This window comes from Corticium candelabrum, chromosome 14 (genome assembly GCF_963422355.1).
Source record: "Corticium candelabrum chromosome 14, ooCorCand1.1, whole genome shotgun sequence".
NCBI lineage: Eukaryota > Metazoa > Porifera > Homoscleromorpha > Homosclerophorida > Plakinidae > Corticium > Corticium candelabrum.
In genome coordinates this window covers 5,460,330-5,487,103 of record NC_085098.1, presented here as the reverse complement: position 1 = coordinate 5,487,103, position 26,774 = coordinate 5,460,330, and the positions used below count along the sequence as shown (strand labels likewise).

The 26,774-nt window shown below is 42.1% G+C and overlaps 7 protein-coding genes across 7 annotated transcripts; 4 read left to right on the top strand and 3 right to left on the bottom strand.

Annotated features, from left to right (window-relative positions):
* Positions 1 to 232: 232 nt before the first annotated feature.
* Positions 233 to 3,763, bottom strand: LOC134189715 (uncharacterized). The gene is made up of 9 exons (XM_062658075.1): positions 2,878 to 3,763; positions 2,281 to 2,812; positions 1,994 to 2,211; positions 1,746 to 1,928; positions 1,321 to 1,509; positions 959 to 1,261; positions 839 to 898; positions 517 to 687; positions 233 to 452 (listed from the first exon to the last, which is right to left on the bottom strand). Exons 1-9 carry the CDS (start codon positions 3,718 to 3,720, stop codon positions 405 to 407), a joined length of 2,547 nt encoding a protein of 848 aa, XP_062514059.1. The 5' UTR covers positions 3,721 to 3,763; the 3' UTR covers positions 233 to 404.
* Positions 3,732 to 4,608, bottom strand: LOC134190358 (uncharacterized). The gene is made up of 2 exons (XM_062658809.1): positions 3,797 to 4,608; positions 3,732 to 3,738 (listed from the first exon to the last, which is right to left on the bottom strand). Exons 1-2 carry the CDS (start codon positions 4,435 to 4,437, stop codon positions 3,732 to 3,734), a joined length of 648 nt encoding a protein of 215 aa, XP_062514793.1. The 5' UTR covers positions 4,438 to 4,608.
* Positions 4,609 to 4,737: 129 nt separating this feature from the next.
* On the bottom strand, positions 4,738 to 6,443 carry LOC134190356 (uncharacterized). The gene is made up of 5 exons (XM_062658808.1): positions 6,379 to 6,443; positions 6,136 to 6,317; positions 5,493 to 5,547; positions 5,031 to 5,431; positions 4,738 to 4,965 (listed from the first exon to the last, which is right to left on the bottom strand). Exons 1-5 carry the CDS (start codon positions 6,441 to 6,443, stop codon positions 4,781 to 4,783), a joined length of 888 nt encoding a protein of 295 aa, XP_062514792.1. The 3' UTR covers positions 4,738 to 4,780.
* A 2,056-nt stretch (positions 6,444 to 8,499) lies between these two features.
* On the top strand, positions 8,500 to 10,381 carry LOC134190355 (bifunctional 3'-5' exonuclease/ATP-dependent helicase WRN-like). The gene is made up of 6 exons (XM_062658807.1): positions 8,500 to 8,650; positions 8,860 to 9,031; positions 9,095 to 9,404; positions 9,465 to 9,522; positions 10,111 to 10,214; positions 10,292 to 10,381. The coding sequence occupies exons 1-6, from the start codon at positions 8,500 to 8,502 to the stop codon at positions 10,379 to 10,381; spliced, it is 885 nt and encodes a 294-aa protein (XP_062514791.1).
* A 13,390-nt stretch (positions 10,382 to 23,771) lies between these two features.
* Positions 23,772 to 24,314, top strand: LOC134190354 (uncharacterized protein K02A2.6-like). Its single transcript, XM_062658806.1, has one exon. It carries the CDS (start codon positions 23,772 to 23,774, stop codon positions 24,312 to 24,314), a length of 543 nt encoding a protein of 180 aa, XP_062514790.1.
* Positions 24,315 to 24,729: 415 nt separating this feature from the next.
* Positions 24,730 to 25,921, top strand: LOC134190353 (uncharacterized protein K02A2.6-like). The gene is made up of 2 exons (XM_062658805.1): positions 24,730 to 24,867; positions 25,109 to 25,921. Exons 1-2 carry the CDS (start codon positions 24,730 to 24,732, stop codon positions 25,919 to 25,921), a joined length of 951 nt encoding a protein of 316 aa, XP_062514789.1.
* On the top strand, positions 25,918 to 26,292 carry LOC134190352 (uncharacterized). Its single transcript, XM_062658804.1, has one exon. It carries the CDS (start codon positions 25,918 to 25,920, stop codon positions 26,290 to 26,292), a length of 375 nt encoding a protein of 124 aa, XP_062514788.1.
* Positions 26,293 to 26,774: the final 482 nt, after the last annotated feature.

Here is a 26,774-nt window from a genome sequence, read left to right as displayed (position 1 = left end):
ATTACTAGTACCGTCTATTACTAGTGTACGGGGATTTACCTGGGGTTGTGAAAGAAAACAGAATACGATCCCTACAAGGTCTGTAGACCTAGCTTTCAACTAAATTAGGAAACAAACTAATTAACTCATGAAATATTTAGGATTAACTTAAGAAGCCGCCACGTGTTCGTTTTTCTGAATCATTACTTCTAGTCATGCACAAATGACAAGAATTATTGATTACCAAGATAAAGACAACTGTAAACAGTCACACATCCTACAGCAAGAATGGGCAAACAGCATTGGCTACACACTTAATTGCGCACATTTAGATAAGTTTGCAGGCAACCACATATTTCAATTAATAAAAGTTCTAACAGAATGTCAGCAAGCAATAACAGTAATATAAAGTGGCAAAAATTGCTCTACTGTGACTCCACACGATCAGCTAGCTCTTGCAATTGCACTAAAATCTAACAACAAATTGAAGTCAGACGTCAATGTTGTAAGTTAATATTAATTATCATGTCCACTTACAGGTGAGATTTCTGGCCTTTGTTTGTAAGTGACTGTTGTAGCCGACTTGGCTATATCAAGTAGTCTTAGACCGAAAGGATAGCTTTCCTGTCCTTTTGGCCACTTGGCTTTCGGATCAAGCATGTTCACCAGCTTGACGTTCTGTCCTTCGATGTAACTAATATACTGCCTCTGCAAGAACAAAACTGCACAGTAAGTAATTTATTGTCTAGATTATGTGCAGTGTTGTGTGTGTGTGTGTGTGTGTGTGTGTGTGTGTGTGTGTGTGTGTGTGTGTGTGTGTGTGTGTGTGTGTGTGTGTGTGTGATCATGCTAAACACACCAAATCTTGTGCTTTCTTCTTTGAGTACGGCGGCAGTCCTGTCACCAACTCCAATAGCACCTGCAACAATCAAACACTACACTTAACAACCCCATCTCAATCGACACTAAATTTCCATACCATTCCTAGGGCATACACATCAGTCTTACAGGACACAATGCCCGTGGATAATGTCTCAGGTGGCAAGTAAGGAACAGTCCCTAATCGTGACCTGTTACTAGCTTCTTGTTGGTCTTCACCAAAAATGGATAAACCTAAGTCGATTAGCTTAGCCTCCAGTTTTGGTCCCAACAAAATGTTAGAAGACTTGACATCACGATGTATAACAGGTCGACGGTATCTTGTGTGTAAGAACTCCAATGCCAATCCAATGTCTTGACCTATCGTCAGTCTGTGACGCCATTCAAGGGGAGCAGAGTTATGCTGTTAAAATGGTTGATCAGTATGTAGCCATTGTTTGCAATAGCAATACGTTGTCTGACCTTGCAATCCAACCTTTGTGAGAGTGATCCTCCTGACATGTACTCATACAGGAGACACAGCTGCGGCCCATCACTTGAGAAGCCTAGTAGTTTGACTATGTTTGGATGGATGTACCTTGTCAGAATGTATATTTCTGTGTCGAATTTGTGGCGACTTAACTCCATTTGCTTACTATTCAGACTTGAGGCCTGTCAATTTAATACACATGGAGTTTCATACTCATTAATAACAATACATACCTAATACACACACACACACACACACACACACACAAACACACACACACACACACACACACACACACACACACACACACACACACACACACACACACACACACCAACAGACAAAAACAACAATCAGACAAACAGACACAAAATCGGGTACACAAAGACAACTAATATCTACAAACACGGTAACTTACATTTCTTAGCTTTTTAATAGCAACCTCAAACTTCTGCCCTTGTTCAGAGTGCAAGACTCCACAGTAAACAGTACTAAACTGGCCGTATGCCAAGCGTTTTCCTCCTTCACGAAGAGGCTTGTCATCAAAGTGCCCTGTCGCCTCTTCAATGTGTCGAAATTTACATTCAAACATTGGATTAACCTACACAACAATCAAAAACACAATCAGAATATGTTCAATTCTAGTGTCCAACAACGTGTGGAAACCTTTGGTTCTTCTTTCTCTTGTTGAGTTACTTGGATTTCCAAAGGAGAAGATACTTCAACTTCTTCAGAACCATTCAAAGACACAGTAATTATTTGATCTGAAGTTACCCTAGTTGAACCGTTTGCAACGTTAACTGAGCTACTAGATTTCACCATTACACGACTATCATTTGAATGATCTTGTCCTCGAGGTATCATCTGTTCAGGCTCCTTATTCTCTGCAGAGATTAAATCAGCGGGTTGAGTTACTGGGGCACCGTTACGTGTAGATGTTGTGAGAGACAAACCAGAATCGTGTTGTGACAAGTCTTGCCCCAAACCTTTAAGGTTTTGATTGGCTGACCTAACCGTAGGGTTCTGATGTGGTGGTCTTGCAGTCTTCACTTGATTTGCAATTGAAGGACTGGCAGAACCATTGATCTGTGGCAGACTATCTCTTTCTACTTCATCAGACAGTTGTGCTGACAAGCTCTTTGGTTCTTCACCTTTTGTAATTATAAGTGATCTAGAATCTGATTTGGAATACAATCCCTCAGAAGTTTGTTCTTTCTGATGAGGCAGTTGGACATCATGTGCCCCTCTCAGTGAGGGATCTTCTAAGATACCCTTGAGCATGCGGAATCCTCTTTCACCCCGTTTCTGAAGCATTAAAAGAAACACAAAGGCTCTAGAAGAAGGATCACAAAGCACTAGCTTTTCCATCTCGGCTTGTGCAACTTCCCATCTTTTAAATAGAGAAGCTGCAGCTCGGACAATGTCGATAGAAGAATCATTCAATTGTACTAGTAATTCATCAAAATTCTTTCGAATAAATGTAGGCTACAGTAAATAAAATAAGCAGTGTCAATAATTTAAAAGTATAAATTGAAATAAATTAAACAAACCTTTCCTACACTGCCAAACCACAGATAGAAATTGTCTGGTGGATAGAAGGGATGGTTTCCAACTGAGTACAGTTGATCAGTTGGTGTCACGTTAGCAGTGCCCAAGTCAACAAAATCAAGTACAACTTGATCATCACAATTGATTTCGGTGACTGCTGCAAACTGAAGGCCTACAGTCCCATCTAACTGTTGCTTAATGTAAAAACTAAGCAAATCTCTAATACTCACGCACACTACAGCAGTAGCTGTTGACATGAATGTTGGATCTTGAGTTTCTACATATACGCTGGCCATGATGCAAGCGTAATCTCTCTTGTGGACAAGCTGCAGAACATGATTTGGCTGGACGTTGAACCTGGCCTCATATCGTGTACACTTGACAGCCAATGGAAAACGCTTCGTGAGCATTGAAACAACTTCATGGAAAACAGTCAATGGAATATCTGTGAGGTGGATCCCTGGAACTCTCAAAGCTATGGGAAAGACAGCTTGACCGCTTACTGGAGGCAAACTTTCAACTCGTAAAGTGCCTGGAATAAGGTAAGAAGAGTGATAATTTGGAGTACTTGTAGATGGAGATTTCAACTTTGCAACATAGACTTCTGAATCATTGATTTCACTGCCAGATAAAGAATTGGCGATATTAAAAATAACACCTGATAATTCAAGTAATTTCTTGACTTCCTGAGGTGCACAGCCAGGAAAAGATCGGTTGGCTAGCTTTAAAATCTCTTCACTGTAGAAAGCACTATTGTGAGCAGATGGTACGAGATGCTCATCTTCTTTGTTGCGTTGATCACAAACTGCTTGAATAAATTGGCTTACATTGCTACAAAACCACATCGGACTGATTATCAATATCTGAGGAAAACCACCAATGAAGTGCTTAGAGGTGCTTATGTGTCCACTTCCTGTAGACAACCCTGACCTCACAAATGATCGTCTCAAAATAAGACCTTTGTGTTCCAATTGACTGATCAATTGTGACAAACTGTGTTTGTCTATCGTTGAGCTACCAAGACGTTCAACAACCGTTTGTAAAGACAAAGTGCGTGCACCCGCCTGCTTTGCCTCAAAGATAATTTTCTCAAAATTTTGCAACAATAGGGTATCGTCTTTTGCACAATCGATTGCAGAAAATTTTAATGCAGAGAAAATGTTTTCATTCTTGCAGCTCAGCTTTGTCAAGAAAGTGTGTTGTGATGCCTTCCAGTACCACAACTTGTACCTGTACATTTTCAAGCACGTTGCAAGCAGCTTTGTAATTGTATTGGCCTCATTTTCATCACCCCTTAGGTCTCCACTTGTCTCATCTGCAATTACTACGTGTAAATCCAACTGCTGTAAGCCGTTCATCCATTCTTGTAGTATACTGTTTAGAACGTCAGGGTTACCACCATTTTCTTGCAAAAATTTGGAAGAAACAACAAGTAAGAGTGGGCTCTGTATGCCACTCATACATTCTGCAACGTGCAACATATTCACCTTCGGTTCAGCATCCGTTAATTTCTGATTCCATTCAACAGCCGTATCACTACGATTGCTACTAGTACTACTCATTTTTGTTTTTACAATACCAAATACTTGAGACAGCGTGACTTGAAACTGAGATGGCTGTCTCAAGGATCTATTCTCTAATTTTGGCACCAACAAGTTAAATGACTGCCAACAAATTTCATTCAGAGATTTACTACCGCCAACGTCTAGAACGTGTACAACTGCAATCGATTCTCTTCTACAACCTAATAAATGAAAGACCAAAACTCTTAGGTAGAAAGTCAAACGTAAGTTCAAAATTAACATTACATAAAAAGTTGACAATTATAAAAGCAAACAAAGGTGAAAGACAAAGTGATGCAAACACTCCTAGCTGCCTGCTGTAGTTTAGCCTTATGTTATAGTGCTAGCTATAACTCAACAGGCTGGTTGGAAAAAAGAGATTGAAGAAGAGAGGCACAGACGCAACCAAAAGCAAATGTACATAGATAAAATGTGTACCTGGATGTTGTGGTAACGAGAAATCTCCAGTACCAACTTGCCTCACCGATTGATATCTGTTTGCAGATGATTCACTAGAGTATCCTGAACCTGAAGATGGGCGACTCACATAGATGCTCCCAATACAAACATTTTAATGGAATTATTATACTCACTCTCTGACTGCAGTGATTTTTGAGTATAATCTTGCATACTGTTCATCCCATCAAAAGAATGAGGAGGAACACAATCTCGAACCGTTTTTCCAGGAATAGACTTGTCCGAAGGATCAGTATCACATCTGTAATCACCTTCATAGCTGTCACTACCACGTTGATACTTTAATAAAAGCTCTTGATGCACTCGCGTTTGGATTACTGATTTCTGTTGCTGAGTATGTACTTCAATGTAAGTCCTGTGTTTATCAGTTCCTTCATCAGAGCAGACTACAGCTACAGTTGTGGGAATGTTTGCTTTGCTGTTACTAGCACTGTTTTGGTCTACAGCAATTTCACTGTGTACTGTTGTGCATTCGTGATCACTGTGTACTGCACATGACCGCAAGTCGTCGTGTTGCCTGGTAGACAAAAATCTTACTACACAGTCTTAGTTCATTTATATAAGCAACTAAGACTCACTTTGTCCTCTTTTGCTTAGGAAACACAGCAAGAGCACTAGTTGCAATGTCATGACCTAGAAAATAAAATGTATTAGCTACATACTTATGGCACTCAATTGTACTCATAAGTAGACGCTTTAGTCTTACTGAATTGATCTACAATTATTGATCAATAGGAAGAACTTTACCTACAATTCGATGCTAACATAATATAATAATGTCAATCAAGTAGCTAGCTAGCTTAATTAACTATTTCAATGCCACACTTGCACTGTTCACTGAGGTACTCAATACGTATTGCATTGCTCATTGTTTATAACGAAAGCACTTCAAGACACCGCTGCCATTGCTACATGCTATCGGATACATAAACCGATTGTAGTAGCACGTGCAACGTACTGCATGTATAATCTAGCTTCCAAATGATGAAACTCTGTTTTCCCTGAGTAATCAGTAAACACCAATGGCATCACAAATTTTAGAAAGTTACTGAAAGAAACATTTCTTCATTATGCAAAAGCTCACAACTGACTAGTGGCAATAAAACTGATATTGTAATGTTATATTGTTCTTAAGTGTCTTGTTTACATGTAGATTGTATTTACTTTACTAAAGCTAATACAGATGACATCGAAATAATAATTTCAAGTTCAAAGTCATACCAGGTTCACGTGACAAACGTCTGGAGTTCTGTTGGAGAAAATGAGCTGTTGAAAAGTCACCAACACCATTCTGTTGTTGACTTTCGCTGTCTTCGGATTCCCAAATACCTTCACATGATACTTGCCTGTTTATCTTTATTACCAATGTAGATATGCACATACTCTCGGCTTTCATAGATGTACTAAAAATTCCAGCTTCAACTACTTTTAGTGTCAGTAATAACCCAGCTTGCTTGGGTATACCATCCAAACCACAACAGATTTGCCATATTTGTTGCACATGTATCATTAGCTTCATCATTCTCCATACGTGCTTTCCTGACAAATTTCTTGAAGAATCTAGTGTGTTTGACCAATAAACGTGTAGTAGTTGCACAACAAAAACCGATGCTAAAAGAGACGAACAACCAACTAAATCCAATAAAAATTCTTGGAGAGATATACCCTGTACAGTTATTTACAATTATTATCATGTGCAGTCGGTACAGTATGTCATATGTCAAATCGACAAGTGACTCCTACTGGCCAAGCAAAGGTATGTGTCATCCTGAGATGCGTGCACAAGGTGTGTGTGTGTGTGTGTGTGTGTGTGTGTGTGTGTGTGTGTGTGTGTGTGTGTGTGTGTGTGTGTGTGTGTGTGTGTTTCAAATTAACCTAAAGGTGTAACATCTATACAACGAATTCTCACCTGCAAATATGTACATCAAGAGCAAAGAACAACAACAACAAAACCAAAGTGTGTTCATCCTGCAAATTGTAAGAACAGTAGATAAATACTTTGTAAAAGTAAGCTAATCTTCACACAAAACATCATCACACAAACTGCATATTTTGCAAAGGTCTAGTCATGGTAGCTATAGCAATTGCAAAGCCAACACTTTCTTTAATGTTTTCAATAAAAGAAAATATACATACACACATGTACATACCAATGTAACCATACATACATTTTTTGGATACAAGGGCCTCTTTGGTCTAGGGCTATATCCATGACAATACCATTACCTATTACTACAAATTACAATATCAGTTTTGAGATTACAACAGCAAGTCATTCAGATCTAATCGTCTGTCGCTAATCTTGGCAAACGATTAACGATAGCAGGCAAACGATTGGTGATAGGCTACGTACCAAGGAGCTATTTAACTGTAGACTCGCTTTTCTCCGACCTTTTATCTTTTGTAGACTGTAGATTATCGAAGTTTGAGTGGGCGTGGTGGTACCGCACGTACTTTCTTCATTTTCTCTAGATCGGCCCCGTTTTCAAGTGGCTAATCTATTCGAAAAAGTACACTCTTAGACGTGATGGTACTAGAAATTTACCGGGTGTGGAGTGCAATGTGACTTGGCATGGGCCCACGTACTAACTAGTTCTTCTGGTGAGAAAGTACGGTACAGATGAATGATGATTGCGGGGATTCCCTAAGTTCCTCTGTACAGTGGCAGTTCCTCTGTACAGTGGCAGTCCCTCTGACAGTCCCTAAAAACATGACGGTACAGTTGTCCCTCCTACTGTAGAGCCCTAAACTTTCTAGACGTGTTCGATGATTCATTATTGCCTAATACTATAGATTACTCATGCAATGCGCTTGAAAACCCTGCAGCCATTGTTTCACCGATTTGTTATGATTTTACAGTCCTAGAGCCTCTAGCCTGTACTAGAGAAAACACTGTAAAAGGCAGACAGATTCCAAACAACAAATAGTCAAACTAACGTGATCCAAATGCTTCTGACGACGTCGTGTAGACGGCTCGATCTAGATGAGATAAAAATTAGCTCTTTCTACCTAATTTCTTTACACTGTATAGTCTATTATCTACACAGTCGACAACGCAAGAATTAACTACACTTCTACTGTATAGAAATCAAATTCTAAAAATTTTATCGACTTTCTTAGTTACCTTTCTCGTTTGTTCCATTGTTTGATATAAACAGTTGATAATCCAGCAGACACTAGATAACCCGAAAAAGAAAAAGAACTAAAACAAATCGATATCACGTATTCTACGCAACTGCCCATGACAACTTGTCGAGTCACGTGTTCAGACCTCTCAAGGAAAACACTAGCCTCGGATCCCAGACGTTTCTACTGGCGCCTAAGAGTAGGCGGGGAAAGGGCAAGAGTGAGCGGGAAGAAACGTCTGGGCGCGCTTCTATAGAAAGACAGTTCGGAAATAGGCGTACCTTTGGCAAATCATAAGATTTCCCCACCAATCAACAATCGCCGCTCGCTCAGCGCGGTAGATTTCATTGGTCAAATAGTGTTAATTGTCTTAATGACTACTTATTAGAGTCTCATTGACTACTTATAAGAGTACCAGGTGGTATACCACAGTGGGATATCTGATAAACGGGAGATCAAATGGCGTTGCCTTCAGAAGATCGATCGTGTCACGTTCGTTCATCAATTTCCGACGACGCAATGACAATTGCTATTGACCGGTCTTGTCCCCAGTTTGACATTGCGTCTGTGAAGCCTCTGCAACGCTTGGCGCTGAGTCAACTTGTCCGAGGTGACGATGTTCTGGCTTGCCTCCCCATCGGGTTTGGAAAGTCACTGATTTTCACCTGCTACCCAACGTCTGCAAGGTCTTGCAAACAGTGGGCTATTCGAGGGCGTTTGCAATCGACCCTAGTGTTCTCGTCGTGGCGCCGTTGCTGTCTTTGATGAAAGACCAGGTTGCGTACCTGACCGAGTGCGGTGTTCGTGCTTCTATGATAGGTGCCAGCCAAGCTACTGACAAGGAGATAAAGGCTGGAAAGTTTGAAATCGTATTTGGAAGCCCTGAAATTCTAGTTGGACAGAAAACATGGCGATTAGCGCTTCAGGAAGGCGTTTTTCGTGATCGTGTTGTAGCGATAGTTGCAGACGAAGTTCATACGGTTGTTCAGTGGCGAGGCTGACACTGTCTGTTATGTGTAGGTTCGTGTAATCGAATGTCGCTCTAAATCTATAGGGGCGGCCTTGCTAGACCAGAGCTAGTAGAGGAGGATGAGGATGAACCGTTTCGTGTCTGGTGCGGTCTTGTTGGAGAGCTAAGGTCTCTGGTGTGCGCTCCAATTCTAGCCTTGACAGCAACAGCGTCCAAGGCAACACAAGAAATCATTGTGAGTTGTTTAGGAATGTCTGGCAGATGCTATGTGATTACTAAGAGCCCAGAGCGTGATAACATCTTCCTAGCTGTGCAGAGAGTACGTTCTGATGTTGAAGCTACCTTTGATTTTTTGCTGAGGCTGGTAAAGTCCAAGCAAATCAACTGTCCAAGGGTTCTTGTCTACTGCCAAACACAGAGTGTGTGCTCCTTACTGTTTACCCATTTCCACTAGGTGACAAGTCTTACTGGCCAGAAGGTGATACAAAGGCACAAAATCGAGTTGTGGAAATGTACCATGCATGTACTCCAGACAGCAACAAACACATCATTTTGCAGTCTCTGAGGGATGCCAATGGTGTTTGTAGAGTTGTATTTGCAACCAATGCCTTAGGGATGGGGATAGATGTGAAGGGTCTGACAACAGTCATTCACTATGGCCCATGCAAGAGATTGGCAGAGCTGGCAGGGATGGAAGCCAAAGTTTTGCTTATCTGCTATATCATGGACATCAGCTGAGACACACAAATAGAGAAATGAAGGAGTATGTCAGCAACACTGATCAGTGCAGAAGAGCTATCCTCCTAGCAGTCTTTGATGCAGCCCCCAACAGAGGAAACACCAGCCATACCTGCTGTGACATATGCTCTGTACAGTGTCAGTCTGCAAGCCCAGGTCAGTGCCCTGGTTTGCAAAGTATTCAGATTGGTGAAACATCGATTGCAACCTCTTCCCTGTAATAGTCCATCACTTGCAGACTGAACAAAGATAACTTCTGGAGTTTCTTCTTCTGGTGGAGACAGAGCTTGGAATTGAAGATCAGCCTTTGTATACTCACCCAACATTGGTAACAGGTCTTTCTGATTATGTACTGCACTCAGTCGTAGAGAACGCTGGGCAGTTGTTTACCGTACAAGACATTCAAGCTCTAACTCCAGTCTTTACTGTTGAGCATGCACAGAACATTCTAACTATACTTAATGAGGTATGGGCTCAGTTTTAAGGATATAAATTAATTGGGATAGGTATGTGTGAATTGTACAAACTCAGTATACATTAAAGGTGTCTCTCTTGAAATTTCATGTGTACAACATTATAGCAGCGCTTGACCTGTCTACTATCACAATCAACATGTCACAAGTCATAACATAGTAAAACCCAGAAAATCTATACAACCTGAAAGTCTACATCATGTGAAAAAGTATACATATTTTCTACTGTATGTGCAACATATACCATACAATTCTATTCTCTACCAAACTGCCAACATAATCAAGTACTTCTTAGTGTTTCTAATGATTCCAGATGATGAACTTTGGCCATTGCTTTCTTATTGTTGCGAATCCACTGTGATAACTTGCAAGGATTCAGTAGCTGCAGCACATCATATTTCATTGATGGAAAAGATTTGTGTGCTCTTGGCCTGGTCTGCTTCCTGACATTTCCCCCTACTTCCTTTGCTATCAACAAAACATCCTTCTTCCTATCCACTGCAGCATGTTTATTTGATTCATCAGCAATGGCTAGCATGCTGTCGAGGTTGGTGAGAACAGACTCTAAACCCATTGATGCTCTGCTTACTTGCTGTGCTGACTGGAATGACACATTAGCACCCTGGTTTCTTATCATCTCTTTGATGAAATTGTTGTTGTGCTCCACCATCAAGTCCAAGGGTATGTTCCTACCAAAACCACCATGCAAGTTGAATGTTCTATTCCACAGCTGCCTGTAAGCATCCCATGGGCTTAGAAGAGCCAGCTGATCAGCTTGAAAAAGAAATGCTTCCAACGCATATTTAGTTCTACCAGCCTCTTTGAAGTGAAGCATTTTAAATTTCCAGATTCGTAATAGCCTTGGTCCATCCATTTCACGGACTGAATCTTGGAAGTTACGCTCTAGCAGAGCCATTTTCATAAAATTGCAGCTATAGTTGAAAACATGGTCGTCATTGTACTGTTGTTCTTGACTGCACAGTCTATCTGACACTTGGGTTTGATCTAGATTTGAAGGAACACGAGTCAGGCAATGTGCTATTTGCTCATGGCACCTTCTGTTATCAGCTGAAGAGAAGCTCTGGCCACAAGTAGTTACATGACATGGAAAACTGTGTGCGTGCATGAAATTTCGAGGTGTCTGTTGTACAGTTGCTGACATTGGGTCATGTGGTGGAGGCTCCTGTTCTTGTGCTACAACTACTGCTGATGTAGTGGCATGCTGATGTAGTGGCTCTGACTGCATTTCATCAAGTGCCTCACCCTCACTAAGTCTATCAAGTGCTGTTTGGGCTTGTTCTGATGTTAATTACTTTTTGTGCTAACCGTTATTGAGAACGACTTGTCCGGTTCTATCAAAGTTTTGAACCTAACGTCATTTTGTCGTAAATGGCATGCAATTGAATTGTAGATTTTATTTAGGAATACGTGACCTCCCTCTTAAGAAGTCTTAAGTCTTGATCTTCACTCAGCCATGTCACAGCACCTAGTGTGTTGCATATGTCACTACAGTACGCAATGTACTTAATAACCTTTACTGTAAACTGAGTTGATCAAACTAAACACAGTTGTAGTGCATGGCACCACAAGTTTCATCTTTCAAATAAATTTTCAAAATTATTTTTCAAAGTTGTTTGTTTGTAAAGTGTGACATACATGTCTAATGCTATTATATTTTTGCTATTGTACTTGCGTCCAGCTAGTTTTCCGTAGCCAATTGGCCCTTTACAAATCCTGCTATATCACGCTGTGTCTGACTGACCCTAGTGAGAAAAAGATGAACCACGTCGAGTACGAGATTGAGAGTTATCTTCTCTATCTCCTCTATATTCCGCTTCGAATTGATTTTCTCCAACACTAATTCTTACGAGACTTCTCAAATTTCTTTTGAAACAATGCGTTCAGTCATCCATAAATGATGGACATCTACTGTCAGAGTTACTACTAGGTTGCCTTAAACAATTATTTTGTCCAGTGATTTCTGATTGAGAGCTGGAGGTTGATCTATAACCAAAGAATGGATTTTAACTATTGACCCTTTATGATACACTGACTTCTTACCGTTGATTGGCTACGACATGTATAGGTCCTGGGCTTGATACACCACCTGAACAGGTGATTAGCATGACACTGAAACGATGATCGACTATACGTGAAACATGCCGCCTCAGAAACTATTCTTATCGATCGTTTTGCCTGTCACAGATTTCTCTTAGTTTAGTCTTTTTGTTATATACATACTATAAGATGCCCCTGTTTGCTTGTTAAAAGCATTGATTTCACGTACTTTTTGTTAACTAATTTTGTGCTAACCGTTTTCGAGAGCGTTTTGCGGTCCTATTAAAGTTTTGAACCTGACGTCATTCAGTCGTCCAAGGATTCCGATTTGTAAATGGCATGCATGTATATTATATTTAGTAACATGTGACTTCCCTCTTAGAAACTCTTAAGTCTTGATCTTCACTCAGCCATGTCACTGTACCCAGTGTGTTGCATATTTCACAACGCAATGTATTTAATACCATTTACTGTAACCTAAGTTGATCAAACTAAACACAGTTGCAGTGCATGGTGCCACGTGTTTCATCTTTCAAATAACTTTTCAACTTCAAAGTTGTTTGCTTGTAAAGCGTGACATACATGTTTAATGCTATTATATTTTTGCTATTGTACTTGCGCCCAGTTTTCCGTAGCCAATTGACCCTTCACAAATCCTGCTATAATCATGCACACTGTGTGGTGGCATGAGCTAAACCAACTCTGGTAATATGTCAGTTATCATTCGTTGAGCAAACCTTGAATGCCATTTTCTCTTTTTGTTGATTTGTTTGAGTATAAGTTTGGAAGGACGCCAGCAAGTCGATAGATTATTGGGGGGGGGGGGGGCTAAAAACACACAAAGAAAATAAATTGAAATATACACCAAGTCACTGTCAATTGATTGGGTGTTTGTGTATATGACTGTATATATCTTGATCAAGCTGCCTGTGAAAGAAAGCACTCACAATAATAAGATACTATTCTAAAACTAAGTAAATCTCTAACAGACAGATCAAACTAAAATATATAGCTGTACACTGTTTGTTTGGTTGTCTCACTCTGTCACGAACATCACATTCTAACAGTAAGGGCAAGGAACTACTGAGTTTAACTTTAGATACATCGCTACCGTTTTTATACTGTACAAATAACAACTAACAAAAAACATGACCAAAATAGTTTCTTCTCCTCTCGGTAACATTTACAAAGGAATTTGCTATTTCATCTAGATCAATCTTATCTGTTCTGTCCTTGTGCATAGAGAGACATGATTTAGTCCTGCCTGACTCTAGCATACACTATATTTTTCTCAGATATGTCTTCAGTCTCCTAAGTGTTGAAAATGTTCTCTTAGCAGTAGAGGTGCATGGTAACAGAAATACTGTAGAAAAGTTTAATCAAATGAACAACTTCTGAAAGCATCTCCGTGCCAAGAGAAATTTCATGCAGCCATGACAGAACATATTGTTTTAACATTTGTCACCTTCACGGCTATGAATTAGGCTATTGACAGTACTTTACGTATTGTATTGTATTGTATTGTATTGTATTGTATTGTATTGTATTGTATTGTATTGTATTGTATTGAATTGTATTGTCTTGTATTCTATTGTATTGTATTGTATTGCGCAAGTAACAGCCTAATAGCGTAAGCTAGTATCAAAAGCATTTCTGCAAATGGAAATACAAGCACGTAATGAACAACTAGACACAATCAATATTACGACAAAAACGACAATTAAGACTTGTATTTTAAAAGAGTCAACAAAAAGATTGTGTAATGATACACGAAGAGTGTTCCAACGGTTATAAGCAAAATATAGAGAAGAACAACGGACAACATTAGTCATTGCTCTTGGCAGATTAAACTGACATGAGTATCTCGTGCCATGGCTATGCACAGACTCTCTGTTCTCCAGTGGCTAGCTATCGATCAAGTGGTTAGGTACAGAACCATTGATAATTCTCCGTATTAGGAACACAGAAGCAACTTCCCTTCTTGCACTAAGGAAAGCTAGGTCAACCGGTCTCCTGGTGTAACCGCGCAAGTGAAGTAGATCTTGGTAAGCCAGTTACCACCCTTGCAGCTGTATTTTGAACTCTGCAATTGAGTGCACAACAAGGTTGGAAGACCAGACCATGCTGTTGATGCATATTCTAGCACAATAGTGGCATAAACAACCCAATGGAAGCTTTGATTTCAAACAGCGTAGTAAGCCTGCAAGCAAACGATTAGCATTGCTGCACATAACATTGACTTGTGTATGCCATGAAAGTTTCTGTTGGATCATGACACCCAGATGTTTATGGCACGTTACAGATCCTAGGGTTTCACTCAAAATAACTGCATGAAATACTTTGAGATTTTTTAATGACAACAACATCATTTCACATTTGCTGGCATTGCATGACAGCTAGTTTCCAATAATTCAACCATTTGTTGATATCCTGTAAACCAACATTCAGTAAAGACTCGATGAAGTCTGTCTGTCTGTCTGTCAGTCTGTCTGTCAAAGGTATTTCACTGTTGATAAAGAGCTTTTAACTCCACATGAAGGTGCAGCTACTACGATATCCCACATGGGACAGTCTGATACAAAAGCATTTGTAGGAAACAACAACAACAACAATTAATAAATAGAGTTAATTCTGAATGTCTAAAAGTATCATCCCAGTCTCAAATTCTGTTTGTCTGTCTGTCTGTCTGTCTGTCTGTCTGTCTGTCTGTCTGTCTGTCTGTCTGTCCGTTAAATAACATTTATTTCAAATATAAATCTATAATACAATGCTAGCAAGGTAACTATATAAAGTTCTGTAACTACGAGAGTTTACTAGGACTAGATTTTAAAACAAACAAACATGTAACACTTAAAAGAGAACAATGCGGACTACCCGGAGTCAACTTAATGGCTGAAAAACAGGATAGAGCAATCTACAGTACAGTCAATGTCATTTGTCAGAGCTGAGATTTTCTCATGATGACCTTTGCGTTGCACTTCTGAAGTTGAATTGAGAATCTCTTTCTCCAGATGTCTAGAAACTCAGCAGCGTTAGGTCGACCAAGTTCATCACGTGACTCCTGGGCTAGCCTTTCCAGAAAGTTTTTTTCCCATCTCACCCCATCGTCCAAAATGTTCTATAACTAAGGGAATGAAACTGACTGTTGATCCACCTGGTAGATTTCCCTAGGGTTGCATATTTTGCCTTCTTCCTCTCTTCTCTTTTTTCTGCAGCAGCACCATCTGACTCAGATGACCTTGGAAAAATATCAGAGCTCCAAGGGTGTGCCAGAGCTATATCCAGGTCAACGTTGCAACCCTTGTCGGGGTCAAATGCCACAATGTCTGGTCTATCATTTGAATTTGAATAGCGATGTCGTGGCTCTTTTCGGTGGTGCACATTTAGCTCTCGCAGACAGTCAGACCAAGCTGATGCTATGGCTTCATGTGACCAAACTGGCCCACCATCAGATTTACATGTTAACAGATGGTACACCTACTGCCATCTAGGGTGGCTCCACAGTTACATGTGGTCATCCAGTAGGAAAGTTGGGTGAACAAGCCCAATCTCAAGAAGGTCGCCAAACGAAATTCGTGGTTATCAAGTGCAAACACTTCTAAAGATGGGATTGCGTTTAACCAAGCTACAGCTCCTTTTCCTTTTGAGTAGCAAACCCGTGCGACGTCACGAGCTGTGGGGGCTTCACTGATCAACTGATCAGCCTCGTGTTTAGCAATGGCTGTGTATAGCTGATGTTGAATCTTCTCAGTGGATGAAAGAAGAGAAGAAACAGTCTCTCCTACAGAAATGGACTGCGTGAATGCTTTACCTAAGGCTTGCCTCGGTGAGATGACAAACCTGTCTATGGCAAAAATAAGAGAAGGAAAGCGAAGTGGTAACTCGGCTGTTGCATGACACCAAGAAGCAACAAAAGCAGGTTGGCTCCCTGCGGCCAAAGAAGTCATACCAAAACCACCTAGCCTAATAGGCAAAACGACTTGGTGCCACTTTTGATCCTCAATCAAGTCGAGTCCAAGAATGCGGCAGAATGTGATTCGTGTCTGGGAATCGTGTGTTTTAGCAGCTTTTGTGAGTGACTCAGGACAAATTGAGTGTGCCAGGTGATTCAGGCAGGGAACGTGAGAGCCTTTTAGGAGCAGCGTAGCACTTTGCACGTCTCCCAATTTAACAAATTCGTCACACAAAGAAAAGTTAGACTATGATATGTCTAGGCAAGAGGAGACGACATGCGATTTTGTGCCGATGGGTGTGCCCAAAATGATGATTCCATCATGAGACACTGATGTGTTGTCAAAGCTTTCTTAAAAAGTAGAACTTGAAGGGCAATAGATCTCACACTTGTGGTCGGCGATGGACAAACCAATAGCAGAAAACTTTTGTTTCAGCGCTTGAAAGGCAGGTTGAATGTCAGAAGGATGGCCCATGATGAAGGCATCATCCAGGTAGACGAGGAAGCAGACCTTTGAATGCTCTTCTTGCAAATTGATGAGATCGGAATAAATCGCTGAAGCGCAAAGAGAATCGGACCCAAGGGGTCACGTGCACCTTGATGAACCCCCTCAGCAGATCCGGTTATGACTGGAGTAGAACTTTGGATGAAGACCAGTGGACTAACTTTCTGGTACATCTGAACAACATGATTATAGACGTCTGGAAATGATTTGGCTATCTGCTTCATAATTTGCTGTCTGCTAATGGAACAAAAAAGCATTTTGACGTCAGTTTTCAGCACCACCCAGTCCGGATTATGTTTGAGGAGAAGCTCAATATGATGGGTAATGAGCTCAGTGCCACACTCTGTAGCCACACCATGTTGGATAGGGCTGAAAAATCTTGAAAACACTTCCTTCTTCTGTTAGCATATAGCTCGAGCTGTTAAACGCCGTAGGACTTCACCAACTGCGATAGGTCGAATGTCACCATAGGATTTGGGCAGAGCCATTAGCCGAGATGAGGAAAAGAGAGTAACTGCAGTAGGAGGCAATATGCCCTTGGCCATGGCTAAACAAGCAGATAGAAGGCGATCTGCTGTGCACTCAATTGTTAGTAAAACTTTCAAATGCTCTAAACGCCAGCCTGAAAGGCCAGCCCCCAAGCCTCTTGGTGTTCTTCGAATAGCATTGCGCAACACTGAGCTGGACAAATTAATTGTTTCTTGAGACGTGGACGGAACATCTAAGTCATTAACTCTTGACGAATGCTTAGAGGATAGCTTTGTGGTGGTGTCTTCCGAGGCAGGAGCTAATTAAGCCTTTGCTATTTAGTATCCTTGAAGTTCTTGAAAGCTCTCCACATTTCACCAGTCGGGCAGCAGCTCTCCGAGCTCCCTCGCTGTCATGAACGGTCTTCTTTGTTGATGACTCATTTAGATGAAGCAGCTCAGATCACTGCCAATTAAAAAATTTTAGGTACCTTATTTCGACATCACGAAGACCATGTTTCCATCCTCTAACCAAAGGCGTGAGAATCATGGGAAGGATAAGAAAAAGCAACTTCCATGCCACTTCATCACCAGGACTGTATGTATTTTTTAAAGAGCGATTGCACAGCAATCTTGGAAGAGAGCTCTTACTGCAGTATTGATTGTTTGAACAACTCTTGGAGGTGTGGCCTTAAGGATATCGTTAGTGTTTAGGTCCGCGATGAGACTCCATGCCGCAGACTCGGAATTGACAGGGGTTTCAGATTGACATTGCGGAATGGTAGAGTTGCAGACCCATCTTGGCTAGCAAGGTGACTAGGTGCTGTAGGCGAAGGCGGCAACACAGAGACTCTTAGTGGGACATTCTTTTCGCCAGGGGTCGACGCAACACGTGTAATTGCCGAGCGTAGCGAGGCTTCTAGTCCGGGTCGCACAACAGAAATGGGCGTGGGTACTATATGGCTCTCTATCGAGCTTTTGGTATATATATATATATATATATATATATGTATGTATGTATGTACACACAAATCTCAAATTTCTCCTCCCCACGACCACGTTCCATGATAGGACCTACCTTAAAAATTCGTTTTCGTGAACGCGAGGCGCCTACGGATACCGTACAACTAGTATGATCTTCGCTAGAACTTTGACCACCAGAAGACGAAGATTTACCATCAGATGAGTCTAGGAACGATTCGTGCAAGTGACCAAACGGCGAAGAAAATGTTTCATGAACTTCCGTCGCCCCATCCTTTTGTATTGTAGCTAGGGATTGTGTGTACTTGACAACCAAGAAACACCTTCAGGAGTTGAATGCCACCTATAGTCAACTATTCACACGTCCCATACTTACAGTACATGTATGATCAATCCTTTACTACACTGTGCTGCATCTAACACTGTTGATAGCCAATGTTTGCCGATATCAATTTCTATGTCAGTAAATACCATACCACTGTCGTTACAACGGAACTGAGTGCATACCTAGACTGTACATTTCAATTGTCTTGATCACGATCGCAAAACGACGACTACCTATACCAGGCCTAGATACGTAATCTAAACTACTAGGAAATTTGCATGTTTACTTCCATAACAGCTAGGGTTTCAACAAATACGTATTGTCTAGCTAGGACTCGACGTTTCAGTAGACGGTCTGAAAACTCCGTTGGACGTGTTACTCACGAATGCGAGGCGCCTACGGATACCGTACAACTAGTATGATCTTCGCTAGAACTTTGACCACCAGAAGACGAAGATTTACCATCACAACACTGAGAAACATGTTGATTCAACTTCAGATACCCCCGTTTACAAAACGTGCATTGAACAAGGTTCAAGCGGGCGATGAAAGCACTTGGGAGGAGTTTTGGATCGTGAACGTAACAGATACGAGACAGATTGACAGAAAACGATCATTCCAAGCAGAAACGGCGAAGCGCAAAATTTGAACGCTTTCTACCAACATCCGGTGTCTGTCTGTCTGTCTGTCTGTCTGTCTGTCTGTCTGCCTGGGGTACAGCGTTGGGAAGTATCAACAGTCACGTCTTCCACCGCAGTTGTAGCTGAAATAGGCCAGTGGGAAGTTAGACAAAGTAGCTACTCTGCGAAATCATACACCAAGAAGGAATATTTGTCACAACGTTTCAGCCACCTATGCCTTCTTCAGGTGACTATTTGAAAATGACTAGAAACAATGGTACAAAGGGCTACCTACTAATCAGACTCTAGGATTACATCAATAGAGACTATCTGTTTTTAGATTCATGTCTAGAGGCCAACAAGTGTTCAGTATAGAAATCCACTTTTCCTCTCTTAATTTTCTGGTGGCACTGTGTGATGACCACATTCTGTCTATTACCATGACTCAGGGGCGGATTCAGGATATTCGGATGGGGGTTCCGTGACATCACAAAGGTTAGGATCAGTCACGCCTCCAGATATAAATTAGCTATTTAATCAGCTATACCATAGAACGGAAGTATGCGTTAATTAATGAATCTACAGTACCGGACAATTTGAATTGACTTCGCAAGCCTACATGTCCTTCGCTAGACAGGCAAATGTTACCGCTCTTTCTCTTCTTTCGACAAAAGCTTCTATAGATCGACATATATGGTTTCATGAAATTGTGATGTTGTGACCATCAAATATATTTTCATGAGATGGAAAATAACTACTTTGAAACATTATCATCGCAAGGAAGTAACGAAATGGTGGTGTTCGAGCTGGGCCAATTAAAAATCCACGGTTTGATTTCAACTAGAACTCTTAGCCTTCAAGTCCCGGAAAAAGTGGGGGCGCGGCTCACACAGAGCCGCATCAGCCACACCTTTTTCCTGACTGCAAGCCTGAAATGCCTCGATTTTACAGAAAGAAGCCTTCGCAACCTTTTTTGAATGTCTTGGCAACTTGAAGTCTGAAATTGCTAGCTTCTTTCAAGCGACGACTTTCTAGCTAGGGCAGCCAAACAAAGATGTCAACTGACGATGTGAAGCCGTTCAGCACGTTCTTCCATGTGCTGAATTGGCGCATTGTGTCCGATGTTCGCGTTTAGTAGGCTACAAAAAGAGTAAGAGTACCGTACGACTCACTCGTACTGTCCGACTGCGGGTACGTGGTTATCGCCGCGTGATGACGTCACATAAAATTTTAGGGGTTCCGGAACCCCCTTTAGATCCGCCAGTGTGACTCTCATGTCAGATGCCGAGTGATCGATGGAACTAAAGTGACGAACATATGCATTGCTTGTCTGTGTGTGTCTGTCTGTCTGTCTGTCTGTGTGTCTGTCTGTCTGTCTGTCTGTCTGTCTGTCTGTCTGTCTGTCTGTCTGTCTGTCTGTCTGTCTGTCTGTCTGTCTGTCTGTCTGTCTGTCTGTCTGTCTGTCTGTCATATATATTCTCATAAATCAGTACTATTACAAGCTATATGATGATTAAACTAAATAACTCTAAAACTACACTAATAAAAATGTCTGTCTCTCTGTCTGTCTGTTTGTCTCTGTCTATCTAGCTGTCTCTGTCTTTGTCCCTAGCTCTTGTCCCTTGTCTGATCATGCAGTCTCATCTGTTCATGATACATCTCTATTTTGAACCATTTATATAAAATAGATTACAAAACACAGTGCATCCCCAAAAATTAATTAGCGTATTTTTCGGTAAATAAATAGTACCTTCAGTTGCAAAGAGAACGATTTTTACAAGAACTTCGACACTAATCGATGTCAGTCTTGCAGAAATAAAAGATTGACTATAATTACGGTAACAATAATCATTCTGCTTGTATATGAGTCCAAGACAATTAAGCGCATTAGTACAAATAAACAGTCAGAAAATTGCAAAGAATCACTCCGCTAGCATCTCATCGTCGCTTTGCTCTGAGAGCGCGTGCGCTACGTGTGACGTGTGGTAGACTGGTACATGGATTGGTAAGTATGCGTACTTTGGCGTGTGATATATTGCCTAGATAAGTGACTGTTAGCACTTGTTGTATTACTGTTGGGTTAGAGCCTGAGCATAGCAATAGACTGATAGTGTGTGATACCTTGCCGATCTGGGACGTAGCTTACGACTGTTATAACACATATTACACTGGCGACGAGGATGGCGGCTCGACATGGGAAACTTTGCGAGTTCAACGTGGGCGTAGCTAATGTCGAAGACTACAAAGAACAATTCTTGCTTTATTGCACGGCAAATAGAATCACGGGTGACGACAAGAAGATAGCTGTTCTTCTGACGTCGATGGGCACAACGACGTACACGTTACTAAAGAATTTGGTATGTACGACCGGCGGCGCCTCAAGACAAATCGTTGGATACGCTCTTCAAGCTATTGCAGGACCACTGTGAATCGACAATTATCGTCATCGCATTTTCGCTTTTATAAGCGAGTGCAGCGGGAAGGCGAGAATATTGCTGTCTAGTACATTTCGGAGCTGCGACGCCTCGCCAAACATTGTGACTTCGGTGAGCAGCTCAATACTGCATTACGCGATCAATTAGTATGTGGGTTGCTACACGAGAATATACAGCAGACGCTTTTAGCTGAGGCAGAGCTAACCCTGGAAAAGGCTCTGCGGATTGCACAAGCTGCTGAGACAGCCAGAGCGGAGACAAAACACCTCCATGGGGAGTCGACACGACACGCCGCTAGTGAAAATTCCAAGCCACCGTTGACGACATTTGCTGTCAAGAGGGCGACCACAAGCAGCGGCAGCCAATCAGGATCGTTGCGTACTTTGGATAAGGCATGTTATCGTTGCAATGACATGGTTAAGACCCAACCAAGTGTAGGTTAAAAAAACTACACGTGTCTGTTCTGCAAGACGAAGGGCCATATCGCTAAAGCGTGTAGGAAAAGCAACGAGATAACGTGAAAGATAGCACGAAGGCTATTGGCGTACAAAAAGGAAACCGAAGACCCAATCTACGTATCAAGGAGATGCAGAGGATGTGAGCCTCATTACTCGAGGCCCGGATTTCCGGGCTAAGGGTATAGTAATCGTTCGATGACCGACCCAACGACCGTATACCGGTATATAGTCGATTAGCGCAGATGTACATGAAGCTATTCCAACCAATGGACGAGAAGTAGTGTCATTACAGACCAATAGACGAACGTGCTGTCATCATGAGGCTCCACTTCTCTTTGTTTGGTAGCTGCTACTAGGCAACAACCAGACGTCTAGCTAGAGAAACGGCACAAACAAAGAGACGCCTAAAAAGCTGCACAAAAGAACGAGACTTTTACATTCTTGTAAGCTGGAAAATCGGTGGCGAGCTGCTTGTTTTGCTCTACATTCGCAACGTATGTTTCCCACCGACAAACAGAACAATGATCACGCCCGTTACTTCATCACGTAAGGCGAAGATTGCCAGCTGGCCTAGCGTCGAGGCTCTCCGACTTGTAACATTTGGCTTGTTCCAGCGCTTCGAAATAACTACATTTGTAACATGCATGTTTTCCCCCATTACAACAACTACCAGACGTCTAGAGAAGCTGCACAAACAACCGGACGTCTAGAGAGGCTATACAAACAAACAGATACCTAAAAAATCTGCAGAAACAACCAGACGTTACATTCTTGTGAGCTGGAAAATCGGTGGTGAGCTGATTGTTTTGCTCTACATTTGTAACTTGCCCACCAACAAACAGAGCAATGATCACGCGCGTTACTTTATCACGTAAGGCGCGTCGAGGCTACCCGACTTGTAACATTTGGCTTGTTCCAGCACTTCGAAACAACCTGATCTACATTTGAAACGTGCATGTTTTCCCCCATTACGACAACAACCAGATGTCCAGAGAAGCTGCACAAACAACCAGACGTCTAGATTGTTGTGAGCTGGAAAATCGGTGGCGAGCTGTTTCTTTTGTTGTACGTAAGGGTTTAGCACTTAAAAACAACGCCTAATCTAGCTACATTTGTAACGTTCATGTTTTCCCACATCTAATCTTGTTTTGGCTCTGGAGTTACCTATGCCACGCCTATAACCGCCCAATAGTGGCTCATTACGACTTCAAAAGCTGCACAAACAATCAGACGCCTAGAAGTTGCACAAAGAACTAGACGTCTAGAGAGCAAAGGGGTTGTAACATTATGCTTGTTCCATCAATAGTGTCATCTTCTGAAAGCCCAAAACATTGTAGGTGCATGAAATCGTGGTTTGTTCACTGAAAATCAGTGCTGCTTCTTTTGTATCTATCTAACCGAAAGCTGGTTTTCGTATTTGCTCTATACTTTCGCTGTGCGTGGCGGTTAATTGGTATTGTAAGCGCGACTAATTACCTTCAAGGTGCATACGGGCCGAGGGTTTGCAGTTCTAGTGCTTCTTCATTTGTTCTTTGTCTCGTAGAGGCGGGGTCAAGGTGACAATAGAGGTGGCAGGCAGGGAAATGGAGATGAAAATGAACACTGGAGCTTCAGTGAGTGTTGTACCAACCCAGATGTATAATGAAGTTCTATCCCGCGTACAGCTGAAGAAGAGCACTGCCCAACTTCAATCATATAGTGGTGAGTGGAGAAGCTGTTGTACCAATCAAGTATGGAATGCAACAATCCATGGAGCGGTTGACTGTAGTAGATGTGAGTGATAAGCCAACAGTCTTGGAAGGAGATTGGCAGTCAAACCTCAAGATTGATTGGGCTTCTCTGTTCAAAGTCGATAGTGAAGTTTTTGATGGACCTGAGAAGTTTCCTCAGTTGTTTGCAAAGGGAGTAGATACTTTGCAAGGCTATCAAGCCAAGAAAACTTTGTCTTCAGGGGCCAAGCCACGGTTCCATAGGCCACGCCCAGTGCCTTATGCCTTACAACAGAAGGTAGAGGGGGAGCTTAATCGACTTCAGGAAGAGGGCATTATACAGCCAGTGGAAAACAGTGAGTGGGCAGCCCCTATTGTCATGGTGAGAAAGGCTGATAATTCTATCAGAATTTGTGGCGATTACAAGGTAACAATTAACCCCTACTTGGAGATGGACAATTATCCAATGCCGAATGCACAGGACTTGTTTGCATCGTTAGAAGGAGGACGGTTCTTTACACGTCTGGATATGAAACAAGCTTACATGCAGATGCGAGTGGATGCAAGCAGCAAAGGTATTTGACTGTCAACACAGCCAAAGGCCTGTTCGCGTACACACGTATGCCCTTTGGTATCTCGACTGCACCCGGAATTTGGCAGCGAGCAATGGACAACGTTCTTACGGGAATGCCAGGAGTGTCCTGTTATTTAGACGACATTCTGATTGTGGGCCAATCCGAAGAACAACATGACAAACGTCTGCATCAAGTCTTGGAAAGACTGAGTTAATCGGGACTTCGTCTGAAAAGGCAAAAGTGTGAGTTCAAGAAACTAGAGTTGAGTACCTTGGTTATGTTGTGGATGAGCATGGACTAAGACCGGCTGAGAAAAAGCTGGCAGCAATACAACAAGCTCCAGAGCCAACTAACACAACCGAGCTAAGGGCATTCTTAGGCCTATTGAATTATTATGGAAGGTTCTTGCCTAACCTCTCGACCATGCTACAACCACTGTATAGTCTGCTGCAGAAGAACACATCGTGGGAATGGGGTGCAAAACAAGCAAAGGCTTTCCAGCAAGCCAAACAGAAATTGTTGAAATCGGATTTCTTGACGCATTATGACTTGAAGAAACCGGTACGTCTTGCTTGCGACGCTTCACCCTAGGGAGTGGGAGCCTGTCTCTCACATCTAATGTCAGACGATAGTGAGCAACCAATCGCTTTTGCTTCACGAACCTTGACCACGGCAGAAAGAAGATATGCTCAATTGGAACGAGAAGCGCTAGCACTCGATCATCTTTGGAGTGCGACAATTCCATAAGTATTTGTTGGGAAGGTCATTCACACTTGTAACTGACCATCGACCACTGTTGAAGATATTGGGTCCGAAAGAGGGAGTACCTACTCTAGCAGCAGCCCAAATACAGCGTTGGTCACTAATTCTGAGTGCTTATCAATACAACCTGGAATACACATCAGGAGTGAGCAACAAAGAAGCTGATCTACTTTCGAGACTACCCATTCCAGTCAAAGTAGTATATCCCAATGAGCTAAACTATGCCATTGATCGTTGTGAGCAGTTACCTGTTACAGCACAGGATATTGCTAAAGAACTGCAGCGGGACTCCATACGACAAGTTTACGAGTACACTTTGCGTGTATGGAAGCCTAATGTAAGTACACAGTTACTGCCGTATGCACGACAAGCGGATGAGCTTACAATGAAGACGGGCGCCTACTGTGGGAAAATTATTCCACCCAAGTTTCGAGACGCCGTGTTACAAGAGATTCATGAAGGTCATATTGGACTCTGTCGAATGAAATCTCTAACACGGAGTTTCGTGTGGTGGACAAGACTAGACCAAGATGTAGAGGAGGTAGTGAAGACTTGCGCAGCATGTCAGAGTATACGGAATAAGCCGGCTGATGTGATGTCGCATCCATGGATCTACCCAGATGCGCCCTGGACTCGACTTCATGTAGATTTTGCAGAGTTCAAGGAAAAGCAATACCGTGTGGTAATTGATGCATTTACCAAGTGGCCGGAAGTCCACGAGCTTGGAATACATGCCACTACGACTCAGACAGTTGAAGCATTGAGGAGGTCATTCAGCTGCCATGGAATCCCTCAAAGGCTAGTTTCAGATAATGGGCCTCAATTCGTGGCAAGAGAGTTTCAGGACTCATGAGAGCGAACGGAATTAGACATCAGAGGACACCTCCGTACCACCCTGCTTCGAATGGGCAAGCAGAATGGTTCGTACAGGAGGTCAAGAAGTCTCTGAAGACAAGGCCACAAGGTCGGTCAATTAGTCATCAGATTTTGTTACTCTTGTTGAAATATCGAACAACCCCAAACACTACTACTGGGAAGACACCATCAGAACTACTGATGAAACGTGAGCTGAGAACACGGTTGTCATTAGTACGACCAGAGAGAGGACGACAGATTCGAGACAGACAAGGGGAGAGATATGAAGCAACAAAATATGTTAGAAGTCTCAACCCAGGAGACACGGTTGAAGTCCTCAATACACGTCAAGATGGCCGAGGGAAATGACTGACAGGAATCATCCTACAGCGCTTGGGGCCAACAAACTACATGGAGGACGTGACCAATCACCTCCGATATGTTCATATCGAACATATCAGGAGACGAGATGAAAGGAGTGTGCCTGCTGACATAGAGACATCAGATGAGGCGGATACTGAAGCAACTACAGATATCACTTCTAGTCCACGACCAACACTTGAACAGACAGGACAAACATAACCTACCAGTCCAATGAGAGAAGAACAACAAGCAGAAGAACCTGTTACATAGCCACACTAGCTCTTGCTGAGGGAACTACAGAAGTAAGAGAAACATCAGGTGGAACTGAACGACGTTATCCAGTTCGAGTTAATCGTCAGTTACCCCTCCGATATAGACAAAGCTAAGGAGAAAGGAGTGTGGTAGACTGGTACATAGATTGGTGAGCATGCGTACGTTGGCATGTGATATTGCTTAGATAAGTGACTGTTATAAGTACTTGTTGGATT